The 25839-nt window shown below is 41.2% G+C and overlaps 1 protein-coding gene across 2 annotated transcripts; it reads right to left on the bottom strand.

Moving 5' to 3' along the window:
• Nucleotides 1–1144: 1144 nt before the first annotated feature.
• IDS (iduronate 2-sulfatase) lies at nucleotides 1145–11946 on the bottom strand. 2 transcript variants are annotated; one of them, XM_075054067.1, is made up of 9 exons: nucleotides 11868–11946; nucleotides 10626–10762; nucleotides 9399–9576; nucleotides 8459–8547; nucleotides 7005–7205; nucleotides 6228–6398; nucleotides 5422–5548; nucleotides 2492–2665; nucleotides 1145–1769 (listed from the first exon to the last, which is right to left on the bottom strand). In XM_075054067.1, the coding sequence occupies exons 2-9, from the start codon at nucleotides 10755–10757 to the stop codon at nucleotides 1267–1269; spliced, it is 1575 nt and encodes a 524-aa protein (XP_074910168.1). In that variant the 5' UTR covers nucleotides 10758–10762; nucleotides 11868–11946; the 3' UTR covers nucleotides 1145–1266. The 2 variants fall into 2 exon arrangements, with proteins under 2 accessions (XP_074910168.1, XP_074910167.1); XM_075054066.1 differs by lacking the exon at nucleotides 11868–11946 and adding an exon at nucleotides 11228–11383.
• Between the last annotated feature and the right edge of the window lie 13893 nt (nucleotides 11947–25839).

Here is a 25839-nt window from a genome sequence, read left to right as displayed (position 1 = left end):
ATTGGAGTTCATTGAGGAAGGTAGCAGGAGTTAGCACTGTCTGAACAAGCTCTTACCTGTTACGCTACAAATTCCAAGAGCCTCAATTACCAAGATGGAATTGCAGAAAGCCAGCAGGCTGATAGAACACAACACAAATTACTGCCATCACACTAGAGCACAGTGTACCTCGTGGCTGTGAGCATAAGGTACAGATAGCACTTAAATACTCAGCAAAATATTTTTCTCGGATACAAGCTCCTAAACATATTTACCTTAATGTATTTGGCCATATGGAAATTTACTTACCAGCATAGCTTGGGACAACTAACACTCCACATCCTGTGTTGCTAAACACCACACTAAAAACTTAGAACTAAATGGGAGGCTTTTAGCTATCTTAGTCCAAAACCAAGATTGCCAAGCCCCACTTAGCACCTACAAATGCAAACATCCAAGTTTCTGTCACTGGACGTGACAACCCTCAAGTGCACCAAGCAGTTCAGCAACTACAGCAACCAGCAAGCTACAACAGCAAAAGGTTTCCATCTCTTTTCACCTGTGGGGCCTCACTGGACCAATCCTCATGAAAAACCACAGAAGAGCATACTGGTGTTACCTTAAGCCCTCAGTCTTATTTAGTGTTTCAGTGATGAAAGCACTCATTTCGTACACATTAATTAAAAATTTAGATCCCCTCCTGTATGATAAGAAGCATGAATCTCCAAATTAAAGTTTTTATTTAAAATAATTAGATTTTGAATGAAACACAAAGTTTCTCTTTTAGGTCTAATCAGAGGTAACGCTGATGACAGTGGACACCTCAGTCCTTCAACACTATCAAATGTCTCCTTGACCACTCCAGCTCCAAGTCTCTTAGGTGAAGTGGACAGGACCTGTTTACTGACACACATTCTCTCCACAGTCTTTCAAACAAAGAAGTCTCTCTTTTTCCACCTTCCACACCACCAGTTTCAGCACAGATAATAAATTTCAATTCTTCAGTCACTACAGAACACAAGACCACAGAGATGTTCCACAGCATGGGCCTGGATACCCTATGTGGCCTTTACAGAAGCATTGTGAGCTTGTGTTTGAAAACGCAAATGCAGAAGTTCACTCTACTTAATTGTAATAAGGGCTGTAACAAAGGCAATAGCTAGTGTTTTGATACAAACAGGATTTTAATTCAATCCAAGTGTTTTCTGTACAACAGAAAGGTTTTTATACAAAAAAAAGGAAGTGTTACTTCACTTGCAAGAACTTGCACAAAGAAGTTTCTGAACCCTAGTGCTTCAGGAAGCCAAGAATTTTTTTGAACAACCAACCATGTGAGGTATTGTTATAGATGTTATAATCCTGGTTTGGATCAGTCTCCACCACATACAACTCTCCTGCATGGACATCCTCAAAGTTAGCACTGAAGTTGTTAGGATTAAACTGAACCCATACAGTATACCTGTAGTCATTTGTACGCATGGAATAGCCCATGATTCTGATGTCTTTCAGCTTTGGCTTGTCAGAGTTCCACTGAGGAGTGTCTGCAGGCCGGGGATATTGGCTGAAAGCAACAGGTTCTTCATTAAAACACCTGTAAGTGTCATCACACACAACCTTCTCTTCCTCCACCTTCTCTTCAGAGGCATTAAAGTACCGGACAATGCTTGGTCCCTCAGTGCACAGTGCAACATGAAACGAAGTCTCTGGGCACGCAGGAGGAACTTGCAGGCCAGCAAGTTCAGCAAGTGTTGAAAACAGAGACACAAGCTCAACCACTTTTTTGCTTCGCCCTGGAAGAAACATGAAAATACAAGTTATGGAACATGATGGTTTGACAGACACTGGTAGAACATTTTAGAAACTTATTCTGATAATTAAGTTGGTGTTTTATTGGAAGTGCTCCGTACTGGATTTGTGGGGTAACAAAAATCAAGGCAATTAAGATGTGCCAGTTAGCTCTGAAGATGCTCATCTATGCATTTATGATGTATTTTTAACAAGAAAATTTTTACACTTCTGTTTCTCAAATGTGCAGCCTTCAAGATAATAATATTCATTACTTTGAAAAACAACTCTTCAGAAAGACAAAGCAAATTCCAGTGTCAATAGTTTAACACGAGAGTGCCTGCATCAAAACAGTTTCCAGTGCTACCATTTTAAGTACAGATGCTACACAGAGAATGTTTACGAATCACTGTAGGAAAGACAGCAGCCACCACTACAAAAGGAAGGTCAAGTATCCTTTTAGGCATCTACACCACACAAAAATAAATCTCCTGCTGTGTTAATGCAGGTATCTAGCTGTTTCCACTAAAGCAGATCTAACCAAAGCAAGAGTTTGTGTCCAAGGATTCCCTTCACCATCTTGTTCCTCATCAGTACAAGAAGCACAATGACAGTACAAGAAGTCAATGACGCTGACTCAAGCTGCCTGTAGGCAAAGCATCATTACATCACCACACCTCCTTTACACATATCTAATGCAAACAAAAAATAAATGCTGGAAATTTACCTTGAGGTACCAAGCGTAAAATATGGCTAAAAGGGTCAAGGTAGGGAAAGACCCTCTCTCCTTGACTAACAGAGGAAGTTGTCATTCCTGGTACATAAAACATCAGCGGTACACGGGTGGCAACATCAAAATTGCTGTATTTTGCCCATTCACCATGTTCTCCCAGGGACCATCCTAGATGACAAAGAATACAAGTCAGAGCAGATTTCGGGTTGTAATTTAGTAGTCATTTCTTTTTCACTGTAAATTGACTCTGGCCGTTGAGGTCACTAGTCTGTTATCAAGGTTATATTAAAAGGCAAATAACAATCTGTATTTAAATATAACAAGATTTTTCTCTAATGTGAAAGCTATTTCAACAACCACCTAAATCTTGCAACTTGATACTCTTTTATTAAGGAAATAATTACACCTTTCCTTATTTCCCCTGCTCTAGATTAGAATTAGAAAATCAGCATTACAACAGCAGAAAAGAGGAACTGGGGTGTGTCACAGCACCTGCAAGAGTCTCCAGATCAATTCCACAAAGCACTCATTTAAGTTTTGGGCAGCTGCCAGCTCTCCAATACTCCTGTTAACGCTGTAACTGAACATCCCTTGGAGCCAAGGTTGCTATCTATGCCAGACTGCCATATCAGGATGTTACCCCTGAGGAAGCAACAGAGATCAAACTCTTTAGCTCTCCTCTTCCTCTTGGAAAAAATGCCAACATGACTTCCTTCTAGGCAGATTTATTGCCAGCTTCACTTTGGGGGAAGACAAAGTTGCTCTATGACAGCTATGTTAACACACGATTTTTCTGGATCACTTTGCTAGCCATGGTACTGGCAACACCAACTGTTTACAGTTAACCACAGCAAGGAAAAGAGGAATTCAGTTTACAACAAAGTTCAAGTCAAAGTGGCAAGTCAGAAGGAACATCTAGAGTCACTTTAGTACGAGAATTATTAACCCCATTGCTCCACAACTCATACGAGCTTGTTTCTACACACATGCTCACAGAAGTCAACCCAAATTAACTAAATATGTGACTTTAAATTTAAGTCAGCTAAGCCATCCCCCAATTAAAGGGATCATGGGGGGGGTATTTTAACGAATATTAGAGTACTGAAATAAACATTAAATGCTTGAGGTGCTTGTCCCACCTTGAAGCATCTGTGGCCGTAGATAAGTCCAAGCTGCAGCAGGTATACCTTGAAGCATCAGGTGGCTGTGCATGAGGTCATGCTGGAGCACCTCAAAGCATGTGGCCATGGATAAGCCCACAACAGAGCAGGAATCCCTTGCTGCTAGCCAGGCTAGGAGCAAGGGGAGGGCTTCTTTGCAATGTTAAACCCTATAATCTGGCCCAAAGAGACCAGGGGTGGAGATAGTAATGGAAATGCCTTTAAATTGCTGTAACCCATGATTTGAGTTGCATATTGTAAGAATTACTACAGAAGGAACCACTTAAACCAGTGGAGGACATGCATTTCAAGAAGCAGTGCAAGTGCAGCAGTGACCTGACTTGAGCTGGCTTTGGTACCCAATAACTCTACACAACACACCACCTCACCTGTCCTGAGTGACCACCGTAACAGATGGAGTTATCTGGAGTCCAAAGTCACAGACTAAATGAACTCAATGAACATTTGTGGATATTTGCAGACATTTTAAAGACATTTTATAGGGGTGGTCCATAGACTAAAAGAATAGTATCCATGTATTATATCAAAGGATGGGAAGAGGGGTGGTCGTTAATGAAGTTGTATTGGATAGTATGGTACTTGAGCATGACACAAATGGTATGGAATAAGGGGTGGACAATATGCTGCTTTTGTCTGGGACAGAGTTAATTTTCTTCACAGTAGCTACTATGTGGCTACCTTTTGGATTTGTGCTGAGAACAATGCTGATAATACAGGGAAGTTTTAGTTATTGCCAAGCAGTGCTTATGCAGAGCCAAGGCCTTTTCTGCCTCTCACCCCATCCCACCAGTGAGGAGGCTGGGGGGGCACAAGGAGTTGGGGGGGGACACAGCTGGGACAGCTGACCCCAACTGACCAGAGAGATATTCCAGACCATATATGACATCATGCTCAACATATAAAGCTGGGGGAAGAAGAAAGAGGAGGCCATTCAGAGCGATGGCATTTGTCTTCCCAAGTAACAGTTACACATGATGGAGCCCTGCTTTCCTGGAAATGGCTGAACACCTGCCTGCCAATGGGAAGTGGTGAATGAATTCCTTGCTTTGCTTGTGTGTGCAGTTTTTGCATTACCTATTAAACTGTCTTTAACTCCACCCACAAGCCTTCTCACTTTTACTCTTCTGATTCTCTTCCCCATCCCACTGGGGGCAAGTGAACAAGCGGCTGTGTGGGACTTAGTTGCTGGCTGGGGTTAAACCACAACACCCACGATTCAAATTCAACCTTTTACCACCACGATCCAGAGTGTGCAAGACCTCAAATATGAGGGGGGAGCCACATTGCTATCAGTTTAGATGCTCTGCAAGCAGCAATGACAAGTGCAAGAAAACACACTTCAGCAGTTAATGAGAAAGCCTGTCTCCCACTGTACCAGATGGCTCTCTACAAATTGTAAGGGGGGAGGAGTGGTCGCTAGCCTTTCACAGCACTGTTCCTAGCAAGAGTCACTCCCTGGGTAGGAGGTGGGAATACAGCAAGCTCAGCCCAGTGTCCTGGCTGACAGTCTCATCACTCACTAGCAAACCCTCAACCTGATTAAAGAGAGGTGCCTGCAGGGGGACAGAACTAGCAGCTACAGAATCCTGTGTCACTCCATTTAATTAGAGACAGACTAGCCTGATACACAAGGTACGGTAGCTGTGCTGTACATTATATAAACACACACTTGATTAATATGCCAGCACTGAGTTGCACAATTAAGTTATTAACAGGTAGCTGGAGAAAGATTTAAATGCTTACCATGATCAGCAGTAAAAACTACTATTGTGCTATTTGAGAGTCCTACATCATCCAAAGCATTCAAGAGCAGGCCAACTTGCATATCCAGGTAAGAAACTGCTGCATAATAGCTCTGACGAATCTGCCGCTGCAAGTTAAGAAAACAGGGAGTATCAAAAAAAAAAAAAGTTAGCTTTTCCTGAGACACACACACACACAGGAGAACCAGTGGGTGGCTGTGTAAGTAAAGGAACTAAAGGATTTTACTTGTAAAGCTTTATTTTTTAAGCGTCTATAGTCTGATTAATGTCCCAGAAATGGTAAACAGGGAGGGGACAGTTAGAAAATTCTATCTTCCAGAAGTTCTTTCAAGCAAGATATTGCAAACCAATCAGTTCTGCTTCTCTCACTGTCCTTATTAAGTGCACCTTATTTTGGCATAAGCACTGGAAAAATCAAGGAAAATCTTGCAGAAGAAGAAACACTGAGTGGTGGCTTGAAACAAACAGATTCAGATAATGAAAACAAACACAACATTGGCAGCTGCTACATACATTCCCTTATATACAAACCAGGAACACATACCGCTATCGCTAGTTGATAGCTGATCTCTTCCTCTCCGCCCCCACTAGCCTGACTGCAGTTACAGTGAAGGTTTGCCTACAAAGCCAAAGGTGACAGTATGCACGGCATATGCACGGGAATTCATAGTACTTGCAAATTGTCAGTTACTGAATACCCTGGAACATCTAAGAGCAGCTGACTGCTCCCTTGCATTTGAACAAGTTAAGGCAGTTTGACTTCAGTGCACTGTATTGACAGCTTACCTGGAAGTCATCTGGAAGTGGTCCATATGGGAAACTAACATTTAATGCTTCCACATCATCCCTCTGTCTGATATCCATCCAGGGGTTGTACGCCACAGAAGGTAGTTTCTCAGGCACCCAGGGATCTGGGGCTAATGTGATGTTTTCCAAGGGGTACAACTTTAGAAATTCCTTTACAATACAAACACATAAAGACTGCCCTCACCTTTAAGGTCTATTGTAAACTTTGTGTTGTAAAGCAGCAAGCATTTCCCTTGCATGACCCTTTAATATTCTTACAGTTTACAAGGCTTCACTCCCCCTCCCCCAGAGTGTAAAAGGTAGCAATACTATGCTAGTCAGCCCCAACCAATTCCTGAAAAATACTAAGTCAGTAAGTACCTAAAACCAGCCTCCTGTATCTCAAAACAATACTGAAATAAAAGGTCCAGCATCACTTCCTCTGAAACAAGTAGGAGTTTTGCCACCAACTCAAACAGGGAATGGATCTTGTAAGGCCTTATTATCTCATACTCCATCAAGCTGAATACCATCTCCATGCAATAGCAGTCACCATTGTGGTCACAGAAGCCTAGCTTTTGGGTGAGTGGTCACAACTCATTCTCATTAGACATTCTGAAATGCAACACAGGCAACTGCTGAAGTTACACAAAATCAAGTCTGGTTTTCAGCTTGCTTTCCAGAAACAATAGCAATGAAGCATTTGCGGAAACACCTTTGAAAAGCAAAAGCAATGCTTGTCTAAGTTCCTTTCCCTATAGGCTCCTGTTTCCTCACCTGCGGGTACCTCAGAGGGATATGTGGTTTGTGGTAACCAACAGCCAGGAAGAATTTTTGCTTGTTGGTTTTCATAACATTCAGTAAGCGTATGGCCTCTTCAGTGCTCTGAATATCAGGCAGAGTACCACTAGGCATTTCTGTCACATCCACTGGGCACACCAAGTTAGCATAAAGTTTTCCATCTTTTCCCCTACAAGTCTTTAATAAAAAAAGAAAAAGTAGATAAGTAACTTAACTTCTGTAAAAGCAAAGAAGAAATCCTCTGTTCTGTAGCTTTCAAACCAATTTGTTTCTCAATCCTTCTACCAACAAAAGACTGCAGATTGGATACAAAAGGGAATTTCACAATTTCTATGAATATTAAAGGTGCTGAGTACATTGATGACTGAGCAGACAGCTTCAGGAGTTCAAAAATGCAACTTCCATGTCTATGGAAAAACAGAATCCTCTCTAAAGCTGGGCAGAAGATTAAACATAGCCATATGGGAAAACACACAGTTTCTATGATGAATAGAATCTCTAACCTATTGACAAGAAGGCAGAATTTGTTTCTACTATATACATGCTTTTTATTCCTCCTGATCCCCAGAGCTCATAGAAAGCTGCCTGGAAGCTACTGACTTAGTTGCTGAGCAAATACCAGCAGTGACTGAGTAATCAGAGAAGAAAGATAAATTATATTAAACGGTTGCCAGGAAAAGGTGGCCTTAGCAGGGTGTTTGGGACAGTTGCTAAATGAACATAAAGAAAAGTACATCATGAATGCAGATACTGTTGTTTTTAAAACCAGTCTTTTTCAGCAGTAAATGCAAGAACAAACCATCACCAAGGCTGTCTGTAGCCTCATGGCTGGAGCTCCTAGCTTTGCAGTGTATAGACTCTAGCACACGACGCTACTGCAATGTTTGCATAAATTTGGGGCTACACTTAGGAGTAACAAACATTCTAGTAAACTGAATCAGATGATAAAGTTTCAGATTGTTTAAAGATTATTTTAATTATGGCCTCTACCTGCTCAGCCCAGAGCTCTTCATTGAGTTGATTTAAGTTCACCAAGCCTATTGACAATGTTTTGTCACTTACTAAGCAGAGCAATATTAGTGTGGAAACTGACAACTGCTCTTTTCAGATAAAGGAATTCATGACCTAGACACAAATTAAGATATCTCTCTCTTGCAAGCACTTTTCTATCTCAGTAACTTAAGTTTCCAAATATTAATTTATAAATACTTAAAACATATGCAGGATGGGCACATGAATTAACATGACACACAACTGACAAGAGAGGCCTTCTTTTGGAAGGCTAAGAAACAGGATATCAAACTAGCTAGTTGCTTCCCTGCACAAAGTTGCAGTCTCAAAAACCACATGGTATAGCCTGTGCTTGACACAAAGAACTTGGCTATATCCTGAAAACCCTTCTTTGTTAGGGTCCCACAAATCACCCTTACCTTATCATTTTCATACTTTTCAGTTGAAGGATGAAAGGGTGGAATGGACCAACTGTATGGATAGTCATCACTGTAATTGGATGAAACCCCTGAAAAGGGTAAAGATATTAGAAATGCTCTAATAGTTCACTGAACCAGGAAGAGCTCAAACAAGTTTAACTTTTCACTCTTTTTTTTTTAAATAAGCTAAATGATCTTTGACAATTGAGAAAAAGAAAAACTTTTTTACTTTTATTTCTTGGTTAAGAGAGACATTTTTCCGTGAAATAGAACTTTTACTGGTGAGGGAGACTCAAGCTTCTTGAATAACCTTACTTAAGGGAACTGCAACAAAAAAGCCAACCAAAAAAACAGGAATAACAACAGTCTTCATGTACATCCTTAATTAGCTTTACTATCAACTGAAAGTTCATATATCCACACAAGTTTACTTCTGCAGTAAAGAACTACCAAAAAGAGGGTCAGTATTTTTCAAGTCAGCAGTGTTACTGCTTTTTAACTACTGAACTAGTTTCCTATTTATTTGGTAGTATTAGTCATACATTCTATATCTCCTGATCCAGACAGCCTATTATGAAACATGAAACATGTATATGCAGAACTAAGACAATGAGGCTGTTCAGTAATTTCATCTTCAGCAGATACCTAACTTCCAGACATATTTTTAGAATGTTAGACATTTATTCCCACAAGCCCTAGACAAGATGTGAAAATATTAATTAGATAACAGTCATCTAATATATTAATCTCTGATGCCTTAAGATTTAAAATTAAGATTTAAAGACAACCTACAAATCATTGTACAATTTGGCTCATGAATATGGTTTAGGTTGTCAATATAGACAGGAATCACACAGTTGATACTTACGTGTGGAGTCTGTTTGTGAGAATGTACACGTTAAGCATGTGTATATTAAGCAGATAACAATTCAAACCATACCAGGATGAAAAACTTTCCCCACAGATAAGGTCACATAGCCATTCTCCTTGAAATACTGTGGCATCGTGGAATAGTTTCCTGCATGTACCCTCCAGTAGGAGTAGAAATCGTACAGTCGGGTAGTATCAGGTCTGCGTCCAGTAAGAAATGACACTCTACTGGGAGCACACACGGCTTGCTGAGGAGAGAGCCAACCAAAAAGAGAATTGATTTGGAATAAAAAGCAACACCCATACGATCTGACTTAGGTGTAGCTAGGCAAAACATCTGAAGGCTCAGAAACTGCGGTTAAAGTGTTACATATCACTTCAAGCTGGAATGAACAGAATCCTTATTAAGAATATCAATTCCCAGTTGCAAGCTTTTAGCAAGATATACATTTACCTATCTGTAATTTTTCCTCAAATAACCAATTTCTAAGCACTAAAAGCTTTGGTTATGCAGCTAGTAGCACAAAAAAACCCAAAAGGTCAGGTTGTGTTAAAGACAGTGCTTTTGAAATCTAGTAGCTCACACATGCAGAATTAAGCAGAAGCAGCAGATGGACTGTGCTGACAAAAGCCCAAAGTCTAGTTCATCTGGAGTGCCTTAAGAATAATTAAGAGGATAAACATACGGAAGGTCCAGGTTATGGTCCAAAGGCCTCACCAATTCTGTTTCAGATTGGCAAGAGCCAAGAGTTACTGCTTTAAAGTCCTAATCCCTAGTCAGACTTAGGCTCAAATTTCTAATTTCTCAGCAGAGAGAAAACTGGGAATGTAGTCATCCTATGCAAAGTATTAAAGAACAATTAGTGAGATTTTGAGTCCTGTATTTAAGAGTGATGCTTACCACACAAGCTGCCCTTTCACAAAAGTCTACAGATTTCCTCAAAAGAAAAAATTAAAAAGTAAAAAATAATCTTTTATAAAGAGTAGGGAAAAAAAATTCCAATTTAGTAGGACAGCATTTTTAAGCAGCACTTTGCTGCTAACAGTGGAAATGTTTGAGTGACATTACACTCCAAGGGCTACACAAATATCATCACTCAAATGCCCCATTTTAATTTTTCTCACCTTAGTAAAAATAGGTTCATACAGTACAGTTCAGCCCAAGCATTTATTTTCTACTGGAAACACTTAAGGTTAATAAACACTTGCTTTTTCCAGTGGCCTGCCTACCACCTACTGTGATAAAACCTGTAATTATTTTGCATAGAGAAAGCATTTTTTAATTAAGTCCTCTCACCTGAGCATACGCATTGCTGAACACAATACTTTGAGAAGCAAGCTGATCAATGTTTGGAGATTTCACAAGCTTATCTCCGTAACAGCCCAAAACGGGACGCAGATCATCCACAACTATAAACAGGACGTTCATGCCATCTAGGAAGAAACAGAATTAGGAATACACTGGCATTCTCTCCAGCTGCCTTCAGCTGGCTACAGAAAGGCGGCGTGAAATAAAGAGGTATTTTACAGTTCCACCCGCTACCGAATTCTACAGCCTACAAGCTTTGAGGGGTGTTAAGCCGCAGGTAAAACTCAGACACGGCTACGCCATATAATCCTGCCCCAAACAGATAAAACGCCTCCAAAAAACTCATTACATCTCTATTTTTAAAAACGCCCCCTTAAGGTGGCGAGCTCCACTACGGCTCAAACGGCGTACAGACGACGCTGGAGCCGTTGAAGGTCGGCACCTTCCGAGCGGCAGGCCGAGCTTCCCCAAAACCCTGCCCGGGGCCCGGCCCGCCGCAGCTGAGGGGAAGGGGCGGCCCCGGCTCCCCCAGCGCCCCGCCCGGCCCGGCCGCCCGGGAGAACGAGCCCCAGCCGGGGCCCCCGCCGCACCTGCGGGCCCCACCGCCGCCCCGCGGGTGTGGAGCCGTCGGGTCGCCGCCGCCTCCGGGGCGAACGCGGAGGCGCCGCGGGGAAGCCCCAGCAGGCAGAGGCAGAGGCAGAGCCGAGCGGCCGCCATGTCCCAGAGAGGCGGCGGGAGCGGGCGGGCGGGCCGGCTTCGGCCTCCCCGGGGCGGGACCGGCTGCTCCGCCGCCGCCGCCGCCGTTCCCCCGCTCCGCCACACGGTGGCGGCGTGGCGCCGCGCAGGGAGCCGCGGCCGGCCCCGGAGGCTGCAGGAGGAAGGGGCGGCGGGGGGCCCGGGCGGCAGCCCCGGGGGTCGAGCGCTCGGGAGAGGCGGCGGCAAGAAGGCGGGGAGGGGAGCGCGTCGCGACCGGCGTGTGTCGGCTGCGGGCGCTGAAGAGGCAGCGCGGTACGGCACGGGGGCTCCGGCAGGTCCCGGCCCGAGCCCCTGGGCGCTCACCGCGGTAGCTCCCTGGGAAGGGGAATACTTCCCGGCGTTTGACAGTTGCTTCTTTCTCATGCAAATAACGCTGGGGAACGAGGAAGTCAAGGGTTAGTATTTGGAGACGCTGTCTCTGAGTCGTCCTTTAATCCTTTTTGTTAATCAGTTCTACAAACAGTTAACACTTACTTTTGTTCTTTAAACAAACGCTGCGTTTCCAGAGTTACCTCAAGATGTAGCAAGGTCAGGTTCCCGTAGGCTGTTGGTGAGAATGCATGTTCTGTGCAGCGGGCGAGTCTCCACTATCAGTGTTTTTAGCACTTACCACTGGTGAGATACGAGCGTCAGCTGGGTGGGCTCAGCTGTCCACCTGTGCCAAGGCGCTCTCCTCAGGCGGGGCCTTGCTTTCAAGCCAGTTGACCTCTTTTTTTCAACTCGACTGTTGCAGCGGTCTAGAGGGCCAGAAGAGGACAGAGAAGTTCACATCGTTTTTTTGACCAATCCTTTAAAGACCAGTCTTGGCTTTAGCAGACTGAAAAGCTAGCTGCGTATCGCCCCCTCTCCATAATATTAAAAGTTACTAGTTTTATTAAAAGCTCTGAAATTTTTCACGGCATCTATCTTTAATTGTGGAAGAGAGAATAGATTTATTGCCAGTATTCCTGTACAAAATAAACTCACTGTTAACCATACAGGTGCTTCCCAGTCTGCAACTGTACAATTACCAAAGACCAAAATGGTATAATAAAGCTGCTCACAAGGTTATAAAAGAATTAAACGACCGTAACTATGTGGTCTTAAACATTTAACAAGCAGGTAAAGTGATGACAAATATACCAATATTGAAAATATACAGCCAACTTTTCACTCATTTGCATGTGAAAACCACTATGACAATGGTACCTGTGATGGCATGTGGATTTTTCTTTTTTAACAAGCGTTAGGTACTCCTTTGACTACAAATGGCAGATTAACAGTGAAATGTACTGGCAAATATCAATGTCTTTAGGATCAGAGTATTCAAAAAAAAAAAAACCACCCCAGGGAAAAAAGCCTCCATTTACAGAGAAGCAATGTATCTCTAATGGAATCTATAATTTTATTCTTTCTGTGCTTCAGGAATGTATCGGTTGCTCTTTCTTATCAAAATTAAAATGTTGGCAGCATGAGTTCTGAGACAGAAATGCCCTAATTCATCACTTTTTTTATACTGAGGACTAGCATACGGAAAGAAAAATCAATAGCTGAGTGTGAAAAGTCCAGATAGCAGAGACTGCCTCATCAGAGGCAGGCAGGTAGGTGGATTAGTCCTCCTGTGCTGCTGGGATTGTGCAAATTGTGGTATTTCTGCAACTTTGAAGTTATCTGCACTAAGAGAAATTGCCGTGAAAACAGTCTTACTGTCCAGACTTTCCTAGATGCTTCTCTTCCCCCCCCCCCCCACATAGAATTGTTATTCAAAGGGAATATAAAGATTTTGAAGGCTTGTCTGGGATTTTTGCATACCCTATCACTTACTCAGAAGCACAGCAGTAGATTGGCCAGATGCAATTAATCCACAGCATGTCCAATGCATAAATAGCACAAAGCACACACAAAACTTGATGCCTTCTCGAGATGTTGGACATACTGCACATGTGCACATCAAACGGACAACACATTTGGTAAGCCAAGCTCCTCTTGGGTAGGCTGGATCTCCTGCATGCTTGCTGTGTTGGTGGCTCACACAGTACCTCCAATACATGCAAGGCACAGCACACTTAGCACATTTGTGCAAGTTCTCTATACGCGTACACGTGACACAACCCAGATATGCCAACCGTACAGCACATTTGTAATACTACATGTGCAATGGAGAATATGAAGCAGAAATGTAGGAAACTGTATGTGTCTGGAGAATCTGAAGCAGAAATACAGGAACTTTACCCTAAAACCACCAAGGAATTGCTATCAATATTCCCCAAATTGGTGGTTTCCTTCACTGGAGCGGGTATCAATGCTTAAAAGAGAACCACCTAAGAGCCAGAAGAAGCCTTTCTCTCACCTCTGAAGAAACTGACAGAACTATGAAGCCACATTCAATCCAGATTTTTTTGCTAATGCAAGATAGCTGTTTTGTTAAAATACCTATAGGAATACTTCAGAAGAGAGCAGATTTACTGGAAAAACTATAAAAACCAGGAAGCCTAAGCCAATTAAGAAAAACATACAGTTCATCAGAGTTAAGCATTTTCAGATGTTTGCAAACAGTACTGATTGCCTTAGTTTCCTAGAACTGGTTTGCTTTGCTAACTCTTTAAGAGAATGGGACAGAAAATAGCCTGTTTCTCTGCTTTATAAAGAAGCATGTCTGAAGCTTGAAATATGCTGTGTATGCATTCACCATAAGCTTACCAGGAACACTGGCTAAAATGGTCTGTCACAATCCTATTGTTAGTGGGATGTGTGGTTTAAAAGTCCAGTACATTATATATTACACAGCATATGCATACACATTCAGGCACATATACTTTCTCCAAACTATTACAGTGAAGTTTAGTTTTATGTGGATCTTACACTTCCTTTCTACACACACTGGAAATGCTTGAATCAAATCAAGAACCCTATCACTACGAATTCAGTTACTACAGAGTACATGACACGCAACCAGCTCATGAATATTATTCAGTGTATTTGATGATTGCATATTTTGGAATTAATTTTGTGTATAAGCAGTGTATCTCACAGGTATCAGCAACTCTCCTAGCAGAGGTCAGCCACTGGAAATGTATTGAACAGTGCATCCCCAAGTGACACTTCTCTTCATTTGGAGACTTTTTATGGAAAAAGGCAAGGAATTATTTTGCTAGTGCACATGCATTTCATTACCACAACACTTGCCTCTCTCAAATGCAAATACATTAAGCGGTACTTGATATGGATTTCCTGGTTTGCCTAACATGAGTATTTAGCAATCATCTTAAGTTCAGTCCACTAGAAGAACAAATTACACTGGAAAAATTCTTTTTCAAACAGCACACAAGTTCTGAAAAGCCAGTTGGGATGATGCCAGGTGAATGATTGCAGACACTAAAATCACAGCCCTAATAGTATGTCTTTGACAAACTGGTCTCACAGCTCAGATGTCCACTCCACCCTGGATGTATGGTCATTTGGGCTGCCTGTTATTCAGCTCCTGAACTAAACCACTGCTGTATTGGGTGTGATGAGTCAGGACTGTAATGGGAAAGGTTAAACCTAAGCCTTGCCTGAACTGGAGATTCCTCATACAACACTCCTCCTTAGTCATTCTGCTAGAAGTCCCAGAAGCACTTCTGAATGTCAGTCTCCTTCACTTACCACCACCACTGAGTATCAAATCTGACAATCTGATAGCTTGGCAATATGCAGAGGCATATACTGAAGGTTTGGGGGTCTACAGTAGTGCTTGCACAAGTGTTAGTAATGTAGATGAGGCCACCAACATAACAGCTAAATATCTTAAAATCAGCTATTTTCTATGACAGACCCACATTAAGACATGGTAAAAATTCAGCACAGCAATATTTTTAGTGGGAAAAATCCTATTAATGCAACTCTGTAAGAAGTGGCTGCACTATCAGACACATAGTAGATCTTACAAAGTAGCATCTTTATACCTGGGGATGCTTTCCAAGAAAGTTTCCACATGTACGCTTCTGTTAAGGGAAGATTTCATCAGTTTCATTTGGAAACTGTACTTCCCTAGTGTTCAGACTTCTTGAGCCAAAACCCAAGAAACTAATAGTTAACAGTCTCTCAAGTCAGCATCTGAGGAATAGGTTATAAAGAAATTAATACAAGTATCAGAGAAATAATTTTATTTTGCTTTACAAAGTATGTGATCAGCTTGGCTTTCTCTGCTGTTTCCCTATGCTGCAAAATGGCTTTGATCCGCCTCTGCTGGATGGAGGACAACATGCCAAGGAATAGCTTCCAAGATGGGAATCAAAACTAATATTAAGATTTGCAGGTTTTCATGTTCTGTTTCCTCTGACAAGGAAGATAAAGTGTGTTTTTAAGACTAAGTGAATATCATCAGGCAATATAACATAACCCAGGTATTGAGCTCTTCCTGGAAGGATGTCTTGGCTCATCACGTATGTAATCTGTCCTTGCACATGTCCCCCAGTGATTTCACCAGAAGTTGCATTTGGCTCAAAACAGTAACTGCAAATGCCACGTTAGATTCATTAGCAAGTCTAAGGAATTTTTCTGCATCACTCAGTAATTCTAAGAAAACAGGTTTTCACAAACAAATGGTTGGGCACTGTGATCAGTTCACTCAAATTCTCAAAGAGCGATGCTGTTTTCAATGAATCAATATAACTAATCAGAAATAGATTATAATTCATTTCTTATGCATTATAGAAAGTATTTGACTAATCACTACAGGAAGCTTCTGACGGGCAAATTTATTTATCCCTAAACTGGTTGGGGTTTTTTTGGTTTTGGGGTTTTTTTTTTTCAAAAAAAGCACTGTTTTCCTTTTTGGTTTATGGACTGATGAAATTTATTTCTGTACAAGCTGCTAAGAAGAAAATGAGAGAGACCTGTTAAAAATATTAACACGTGCATTAATATCTGTAGCCTTCTCTGTCATGTATGGTGAGGAAGTGAAATACCTATAGCAAACATGGATACACCTGAACCCCTGAGACATAATGTTTATAAACAGGATTTTTATTTCTGAAAGATTCCATAGATCTACTTTCAGAACCAAAGCAAACATACTTCTAAGTCATCTGTGAACATCAGCACTCAAGGATAAGCTAAAAACATAGTATCAGAGGCATCTGCATAGACTTTCAGTTTATTAACATTCTTAAGATAAATCATAAGATACCATTGTAGTCTGTCCTTGCAGTCTAATCTGCAGAGCTATGTACTAGAAAATACATTGTAGGCCTTAGATAATACATTCCTAATCAAAAAACACTCATTACAAGCCTTCATTTCATATACAGTCATTGCTCCATGGCTGAGGTGAGTCATGTAGATCTGCTCACCTGCAGCGTGCGCGCGCTCTCTCTCCACCCCAAGTCCTAGGTTAGTGATCTCACACAATGAGTTTTCCCAAGCACATGTAGTATCAGAGCTGTTTCTAAGATACTATTTGGACTGCCTTCAGAGTACTGGGCAATAGGTAAGGCAGGTGCTGTTACCACCACCAAAAGCTATGAATCAAAGGCACACCTCAGTCATGGTTTCTCCCATTTCCTGTTTGGCCTGTAAATGTGGCAAATTAGATACTACCAGATCCGTCTCTGATGTGTTGGCCAGAGAAGAGATGGGTGGATTGAGGAACTGGAGTTCTTCCTGACCCTCCCTGCACCCATTTCAGGACGTGTGCCTACAATTCAGGTAATGCTCAAAGAAATCACGCTGTCCCAAGTGCTTAGTGAGGGCAGGCAAGCACACTGCAGCGTAGCCCCTAAGAAATAACTTTCATGCACATAAGCCTTGACACAGGCAATTTCTCAAGTTACATGGTGAGTACAATAAAGAGATAAGGCCTGCAAACAGGAAAGCTTGTGTAAACAAGATGTCATGTCATACTACTGAATTTTTCAATGTGGGTAGCCGGCAAGGACTGCTCTATTATTTAAACATATACAAACTCTGTTTTGTTTGCTATTCTGGATTAATAGTTGCTGAGGATTTTAGAGGGTATTTTGGATGACATCCTCAGTGTAGTTACAAAATACAGTTGTGTCACGGTTTAACCCCAGCCAGCAACTAAGCCCCATGCAGCTGCTCGCTCACTCCCCCCACAGTGGGACGGGGGAGAGAATCAGAAGAGCGAAAGTGAGAAAACTCATGGGTTGAGATACAGACAGTTTAATAGGTAAAGCAAAATCCATGCATGCAAGCAAAGCAAAACAAGGAATTCATTCACCACTTCCCATTGGCAGGCAGGTGTTCAGCCATCTCCAGGAAAGCAGGGCTCTGTCACACCTAATGGTTACTTGGGAAGACAAACACCATCACTCTGAATGTTACCCCCCTTCCTTCTTCTTCCCTCAGCTTTATATATTGAGCATGACACCCTATGGTCTGGAATATCTCTCTGGTCAGTTGGGGTCAGCTGCCCCAGCTGTGTCCCCTCCCAACTCCTTGTGCCCCTCCAGCCTCCTCGCTGGTGGGGTGGGGTGAGGAGCAGAAACGGCCTTGGCTCTGGGTAAGCACTGCTCAGCAATAACAAAAACATCCCTGTATTATCAACACTGTTTTCAGCACAAATCCAAAACATAGCCCCAAACTAGCTACTGTGAAGAAAATTAACTCTATCCCAGCCAAAATCAGCACAAGTTGTTAAAAAAAAAACAAAACAAAAATAATCTGACCCCCATTTATTATTAACAGTGAAATCTAAGTGACCCTCTATTCCCCTGTTACAACTGCCTTAGAGGGGAAGTGAATAAGCTCATCAGTATTCAGGTACTGCTAACAGGGAGGTCACCTTCTTCTGTTAAGCAACTCTCCATTTCAGACATTAAAACCTTGCAATTAGTAATTTGACAAGGACACCAAAGTACATGACTACTTTGCTCTGACTAAGGTGATGTTTTCTGTAGTGTCATTCTACTTACAAAACATGAGAGAAGCGATTCCTGCAAAGACGCACACCCTGCCTCTCGTATATGTGCAAACTGTGGGATGCAAAGCAAGTGTCATGAAGGCGGAAGCACAAGAGAGGATAAGCAGGGATCTGTAACTGGGCAGAGCAAGGCAGATTCAAAAATTGCTCAAGGTTAGGATAAAGCCTTTTAGAAATTAGCAAGGACTTGCTACTCTTTAGGATTCTTTTAATGACACTTTATATCATGCTTGACTAAAACAGAACAGTAGTAAGACCAAGAGACACAGAACTAGCAATTGTAATAGTGAGTAACAATGTCTTCTGACAAGATCAAATTCTTCCTTTCTCTACTATCTCCCTTCTTCACAGTTCACCTTAGGGAACAGATCTGTGAGGCAGAAGATTCAGAACTACATAAAAAATTTTTGCTCACAGCCACTGTAGACATTTTTTGCACTGCTCTGAGTTTACTGTGTACACAGTAGGAGACTGGTTCTGTTACTATGCCAGTAGTTTCCAAATTCTGATTCGCAAGACCATACAAGCTGATCTACAGCTACCCATGAGTAACACTGTTTCATGTGCTGAAAATGGCCTATACCTCCAGAAGCAGAACATCAATGTGCCAGGTATGACTCCAGTACAGAAAAAGCTCCGCAGCAGACTTTCTGGTCCACCAGAAGAAAAATTCTTGAGAACCACATTTCCACAACAGTCACTTTCCCAGTTCAATACATAACAGATCAAGATACAATCCACAATGTATTCAGAAATTGGCACTACCCCAAGTATGACTGCAGGATGGAATAACTTGTGTCTGGTTACTACAATAATGATTCTACATCTCATTCTTTTGCTAGTATTAAAGGAGACAAAACTCAGAGATTATTTCTAACCTGCATCCTTGATCTCCTACCATAATAGCTATCAGTGTACTGGATCCCAAAGGCCCTATGCTGAGTTTACTCAGTGCTTTTAAGCATGGCACTTCAACAAGGTAACTAGTCCTTTCTGGATACCATCATGTTCCCTTGGGTCAATGAGACTCAAAGGTGTTTTGCAGGAGCTGTTTGATGAACAGGTCAAACTAGTATGCCCTTTCCAAACACTCCTTTTCCCATAATTTGTCAATAGTATTCTATGGTCCAAAAGGTTCAAGTAAAAACCACAAAGGGACAAATGTGTTCTAGTATGTGTTTGTTCAAGTGAAATAATATCTCTGATCACTTTTTACATAAAGGACTTTCACATCTACCATGTTGAGTCACAAATGAAACTCATGAGCCACCTTTGCTTTGAAATGCTCCAGCAGCCATAAGCTTTGGAAAAAAGATTTGCTGGGAGGAGGTAGCCGTAGTGATAGCGGGGAGCAGCAGGATATGAAAACTCCAAAATCCATCAGAAATTAACTGGAAAACCAGGGAAGTAAAATAAAGGCAAAGCCCCTGCAGGTCTTAAAGGTGAAACTGAACATAAATTGTAACTTTATAAGCATCAGCAACCAAAAACAAGTATTGATCTAGCTGTCAACTTTCATGAACATGATAATGTTATAAGCCTTCTTTTAAAAATAAATAAATAGAAACCACTTTGCAGAAATTCTGGCCTCTGCTGAGCAAAATATTCTGCTGCTCCAGGCAATCACAAGGGAGGCACAGAACCAAGCTGCTAAGGAGGGAGCAGTTGTGATCTGGTTACCCCTTCTGCAGTGCTGCCTCATGGGCAATGCTACTGTCTGCCTTTGGAAGCTAGCAGGCCAGTTAGCATGGAGGCAACTGGAGGCTAAGCTTTCATGCTGTTTCAATACTTTGAGCACAGAAGTGTTTGTTTCTTCACTAAGAAGATTTCACCCCTTTGATAAAAGGATGGGATTAAAGAACAGGGAGAAATGGGAGACAAACAGATTACGGCCCAAATTGTGGTCACTTACTTTGCTCACCTAGAACCCAAAATTGTGGTTACTTATTCTGTCCCCCTAGAATCTGATCTTCCAATATTTTTGTTGTTACATAACCCTATAATACCTATAATTTCTGATTTTTCTCTTCTATTTAATTTGGACAGCTCCTAGATGATTCCAAAATGTCATCTTACTAGAGCTCAAACCTGAAACCAAGGTAAAAAGAAAAAAGCTCATCTCTTTGATCTTGTTCACTTTCATTCTCTGTCTCCCATCCAATTTTGTTAACAATTGGTTTCTTGCTTCATGGCTGAAAAATCAGAGACTTAAGTGAGTTGTATGATTTTTAGATATCTTTGTATGTCTTTTCAATGTGGTGAGATATAAGTAGGTCCTTGTCAAAGAATAAAAAGCAGCAAGTAGCTGGTTAGTGTTTTATCTCTGTAAAAGCCATGTAAATTTGCCAAAATCATATTGACATTTAACCTGATCCTTTTCCTTGAATACACTGCAGAAGGAGCTATGTTATATCCGATTACTGATAAGATGAAGCCTGATTTATAATTATTCTGTGTCACTGGCTAAAGTATACATTGCGCAGTGTTTCTACATCAGGGTGCCAGTGTTTTAACCCACGTGCTATATTGCTGCAAATTATTACACTGCTGCAAGGCATGCTGAACTGAACTCACCTCTTGTATACAAAATCTGAAAACTGTTATTCAATTTGGTGGCATTTAAGCATTTATCTTGTCTTATCTGGCTTGACTTCTGAAAGAAGCCCAGAGGAGTCATGGACAGAAATCTCATTTGAAGTCAGCGTCATCCAGACACGCAGATCCTTGAGATTCTTGGAACACCTGACCTGTGTCAGTACTAAAGTTCTTAATCTGAATAATGCTTTAGGTAAAATTACTAGGTGCCTTTACTTAAAAAAGGAGGAACGTACATAGTTAGAAGCTTAGTGTTCCATGCAGAATTCCTATCAATTTCCCTAGGCATAATATGATAGGCAAAATCAGTTCCTTTAACTCACGGACTCTGTCCTTCTTGGTAAAAGGTTCCATTCCTAGTGCAATTTCCTTAGTTAAAATACAAAAGTTTAGTGAAGACAAGAGCTCCTAATTTTCATAACAGTTGACAAGTCTGTCTTTTCACATGAATTATCAGGTCAAGGTGAAGCTCAGATTGCCTTCCCTTCATAACATGCAGGACTGATCAAGTAGAGGTGGAGCGGAAGTTAACAAAAAACGTAGCAAATTTAGAGAAAACACAAGCAGAATTGTACTGCAATTTTTAAATTACTTAGAAACCTCATGTTAAACACCTCTATATTTTTCAATGATAAGAACACCAATTATAGAATTAAATTACTTTGTGTTGGTCTAAGGTGACGGTATTAGTCAACTACATAATTAATTTTAGAGCAAAACCATGGGAATTTTATAACAAATATTCTACCTGGACAATCAGTCTTAGTTTACTGAATTAAAATTAAATGCAACATTTAAAGGTAAGCCAAAGAGATGCTATATTTCTATTAAATACAACTACTTAACACTTTTTTTCCCAATTGTAAATTTATACAATTTCTTATTCAAAAACACTGCACATTAAATGTTGTCTTTTCTATTTATATAAGGACACTTCTGCTGCGGATACATTTTTTTGGTAATAAGAAACATGAAAAATTTTAAAAATAGGAAAAAAATGTGATGCTTTGCTATTTAAAAAACTATTTGGCAAATTCTAGTCATAGAATAAACCACTGCAGGGCAGAAAATCTGCACTTTGGTTAGTTGTGTTTAGAATTTGGATGACTATTACTTTTGGCAATTAAACAAGAACAAAGTGTGAGCTGAAAGAAAATATGAAAATCGGCACTGTGCTAACTTGAACAGACAAAGTTCAACAGCAATTAGAAAACCAAAACCCTCCAAGGGATGTGACAGGAATATCAATGAAGAAGTCACATAGTGACAGTGTTTGAAAAAGCCATTAAAGGAAGCAAAAATCAAATCTCACTAGCTCCTGGATCTGTTTACTTTTAATTAATGAAGAAAACGTTACCTAAAATACTTGATGAATATAGCACATCGGTCAAACTAAAGAAATCTAAACCTGGGTCGGGTTGACCTGTGTCCTCCAGTTAATACAAAACAGACCTCACTTTGACTTCATTTGAGTCAATAAGGATACCACCACCACCGATTTTTTTAAGAGCCACATTGGGCTCCAACTTCAATCACCATAAAGCAAAAAACTACTGTGGGGGTAGTTTGTTGATCACTATGTACTGAAATCTCCAATGCTGTAAGAGACCTGACAAATTATCTGGCACAGGAGTTATGCCAAAAGTTAGAAACACAAGAAGAGAAAACCATGCTGCTTCAATGACAGTTGAGATGCCACTGAAAGTATCCATAATTCTAAACACTCATGACACCGGCAGGTATATTAGCTATGGCACCCACAGCACTGATTTGGTACGAGAGGAGGGCCTAGGAGACTTGCAGGTTGTTCTTGCTGTTTTAAGGTTGATAGCATCTCTCACATCTCCCTGTGTGTATGATAGCAAAAATCTAGTTTATTCAGTTTTCTGTTTGGCTGGAGCTCTCTCAAACAGCCTTTGTCTCTTGGAGCTAAATATCTCTCAGTTGGTGTCTTCCTGAAGATGTTACTTCCTTCTTTTCTCAGAATCATGTCTTCACTGAGAACTTTATGGAACATCCTTCAATGGTTATGGGTTCAGCTGGTCCAACTAGCCCGATAGCACAATAGGGTTGAAAGTTAAACAACTGCAAATAAGAGTCATGTTTTGTGCTGGATACTATGCATTTGTTTTAAGAATAGAACATTATATTAATTTTGCCAGGATGGTATGTGTGACAGTATGTGTATTCCTAATGGAATTAAGGCCTTGAAGGAAAGCATGGACTCTGATAAATCACCATTATTAGGAGTTGATAGGATTTATTTATAGAGCAATGATCCAATGCCTTCTTTTCCAGCTTTATTTCAACAGCTCCTAAACACAGTGGAAGGGAAAGGAGTGGCAGAAAGCTCAGGCATAGAGCATCATAAAAAATGAATAACCTTGAAGCTGTGGTGAGGCAGGAAAAAGATTGCATAAGAAAAGGGGCATGGAACATGACTTGTTTAAATGAGCTTCCTCTCAACAGGAAGAGAAGTAATGAGTGAAACTAGCTGAACAGTTTCAGATGGAAAAGTAGAGTATATATAATTAAACCACATACATCTTTTGCAGGTGATGTCAAAACATTGTGTCAGATCCTGCTCTGGCCAAATAGCTGCACAACAATGTATTTTCTAGCATCCCACTGGCAGAACAGCTTATGACATTCATAGTGTTTTAGTAGTATAATTTGCTTCACATCACAATGTGGCATTAATATAAACACCAACTTGCTGAACTACTACAACTCTACAAATAGGTTTCAGGCTGGAGGATATTAATTTAGGGGCACAACATCCAATAGAGAGATGCAAAAAGAATGAAAGCCTTTGCCCTTAAACTAACTTCCCAAATAGGACACAAAACAATATTCTCACAGAAATTATTGAAATCTTGATTGAAACTGAAGGCCCTAATTTCAAAACTAAGCAGCTGCATGTAATGCCAATGACAGTAACATCTGTGTAGATATTAGATCATTACTGTTTTTAACTGTGCAAAATTACAGACTGGTCTAAAGATTTTATAATAGATGGAGCGACCTCTTCTCTGTCAATTACCAGTCAATCTGTTTACTCTGTGAATAAACGTTAACAGTAAGTTAATAGTAAAATTAACAGAAGTTCAAATGGAGATTTTCTAACCTGGAGACTTCTTTTTGTAAACAATTTGACGTTCTGTCATAGTCCATGAAAGATGATCCTAGAAGCAGCTCATGGCCATGCTGTGTCAGAGACAGAAGGAGTTAATGCCTCAAACATTGTGGTGGGGCAAGTTCTGCTTAATGGCGCCCTCGGCGTCCCTGCCTCATAACGAAGTACGTTTGCAACAGGGCGGGGAGGGCGGGCCCAGGGTGCGCGGTTCCGTGTTCTGATAGGCTGAGCTGGGCTGCTCACCACATATGGCCAAAGGTCAAAGGTCGGTCGTACCTGCAGGGAGGGAGAAGTTCCTCCTCAAATGACCCCCAGGCCCACCGACCCATTTCCCGAAGGTTCTGGAAGCACAAACCGCACGTGACACCTCATTAGCCTAATGGGTCTGAGGGCCCACCTGAAGGAGGTGCAAGGAGATGACAGAAGGACATGTGTGCGTGCCCTCCGGAGCTGGACCAACGCTGGACCCGGGACCAGTGAAATCTCTCTCTTTTCGCTCTCTTTTTTTTCTGGAATCCCTACACTTTATCCCTTTAGACACAAACCATTGACCAAGTCTGGGACGAGGAGTGGATCCAGCCACCCCCCAGCTCCTCTCTGAGAAGGAGCCCAGAAAGCAAGGGGGTCTGCTCTGAACCTCGTGACCCAATGGGAGGGATCTCCTTATTGTCTTCCCTGAACTGATTCCCAAGTAAACTAGGCCTGTACTATATGTTTGGTGACGTATAGATAGCACAATACACAGTTTACTGACATACTTTCATGCCAGTAATTGTTGTGAGCATTCTAATTCTTGTTGTGAGCAAATGAAAGTTGAGTTTCATAAGTTAAAAGGATCCCTGGTGTTGTTTCACCTTAATCCTGACCGGGCAATCAGCAAACCTGAGTCGTCGTCCTGAGAAACTGGGATGTGACATGCTGTCAGCTACATCAGTCAATTATTACTGAGCTGCTGTCCTCCCTTTAAATGTTACTGTATTCCAGTCGTCTAACAGTGACACTTTGAGAAGTCTATAAAGCAAACAGGACACATGAATTATAAGGTATGTTAGAAAGGAGTCAAGGCTGACAGTCAACAGAAAAGCAAGCTTGACAAATTAGAAGGATGATTCAGGTTTTGTTTCCTTCACTTAACTTTGGCCAGTCAAGGATAAGGAACCTCCTGGTTTATGTTTTTTAAGCAGAAGAAAATACAAGTAGATGGCTTAGGAAAGCAGTAATGGCAGTGACTATAAAGTAGACACTATATATGACTTTTTGCACTAATTTGAGGAACTAGTTAAATGGAATGAAAATGAAAATGTCTGTTTAGTCTCCAATATAAACTATCTCAGGGGATTCAGTTCAATTCCTAGTGTTAAGTCTCAACCAGCAGTAGACAGGAAGTCTTAACAGAAAGCAGATGACTTGCTGCTTCTTTTATCCCTTCCCCATATTCCTCCTCCCACCCTTAAATCACCATAAAACATAAACTCAGGAGAAAACTTGTACGTCTTTAAGTTCAGACAACACCTTGATTTTTCTTTGCTGCCCAACTCTCAACATCACCCTCACAAGTGTAGTATCTAGCCATAGCAATCAAGAAACCTGACACCACCAAAAGATCTAAGCAAGCTCCCAAAATCCCCATTGCCAGTTACTTGACTTCAAGCCAAAAATTTATCCCTAGCTTTCCTGAGGTAACAGTACAAAAGTATGTCACCTGAGCTTAACCACGAATTCAACAGGAATTTAATCATGGCTAATGACATAGTAACGGTTTCAGGTTATTTGAAAGTCACAGCTTCAACATCCAATTTAAGAGGTAAAAA

Source organism: Buteo buteo, chromosome 22 (assembly GCF_964188355.1).
Source record: "Buteo buteo chromosome 22, bButBut1.hap1.1, whole genome shotgun sequence".
Taxonomy (NCBI): Eukaryota; Metazoa; Chordata; class Aves; order Accipitriformes; family Accipitridae; genus Buteo; species Buteo buteo.
This window is presented reverse-complemented; position numbering and strand designations above follow the sequence as displayed.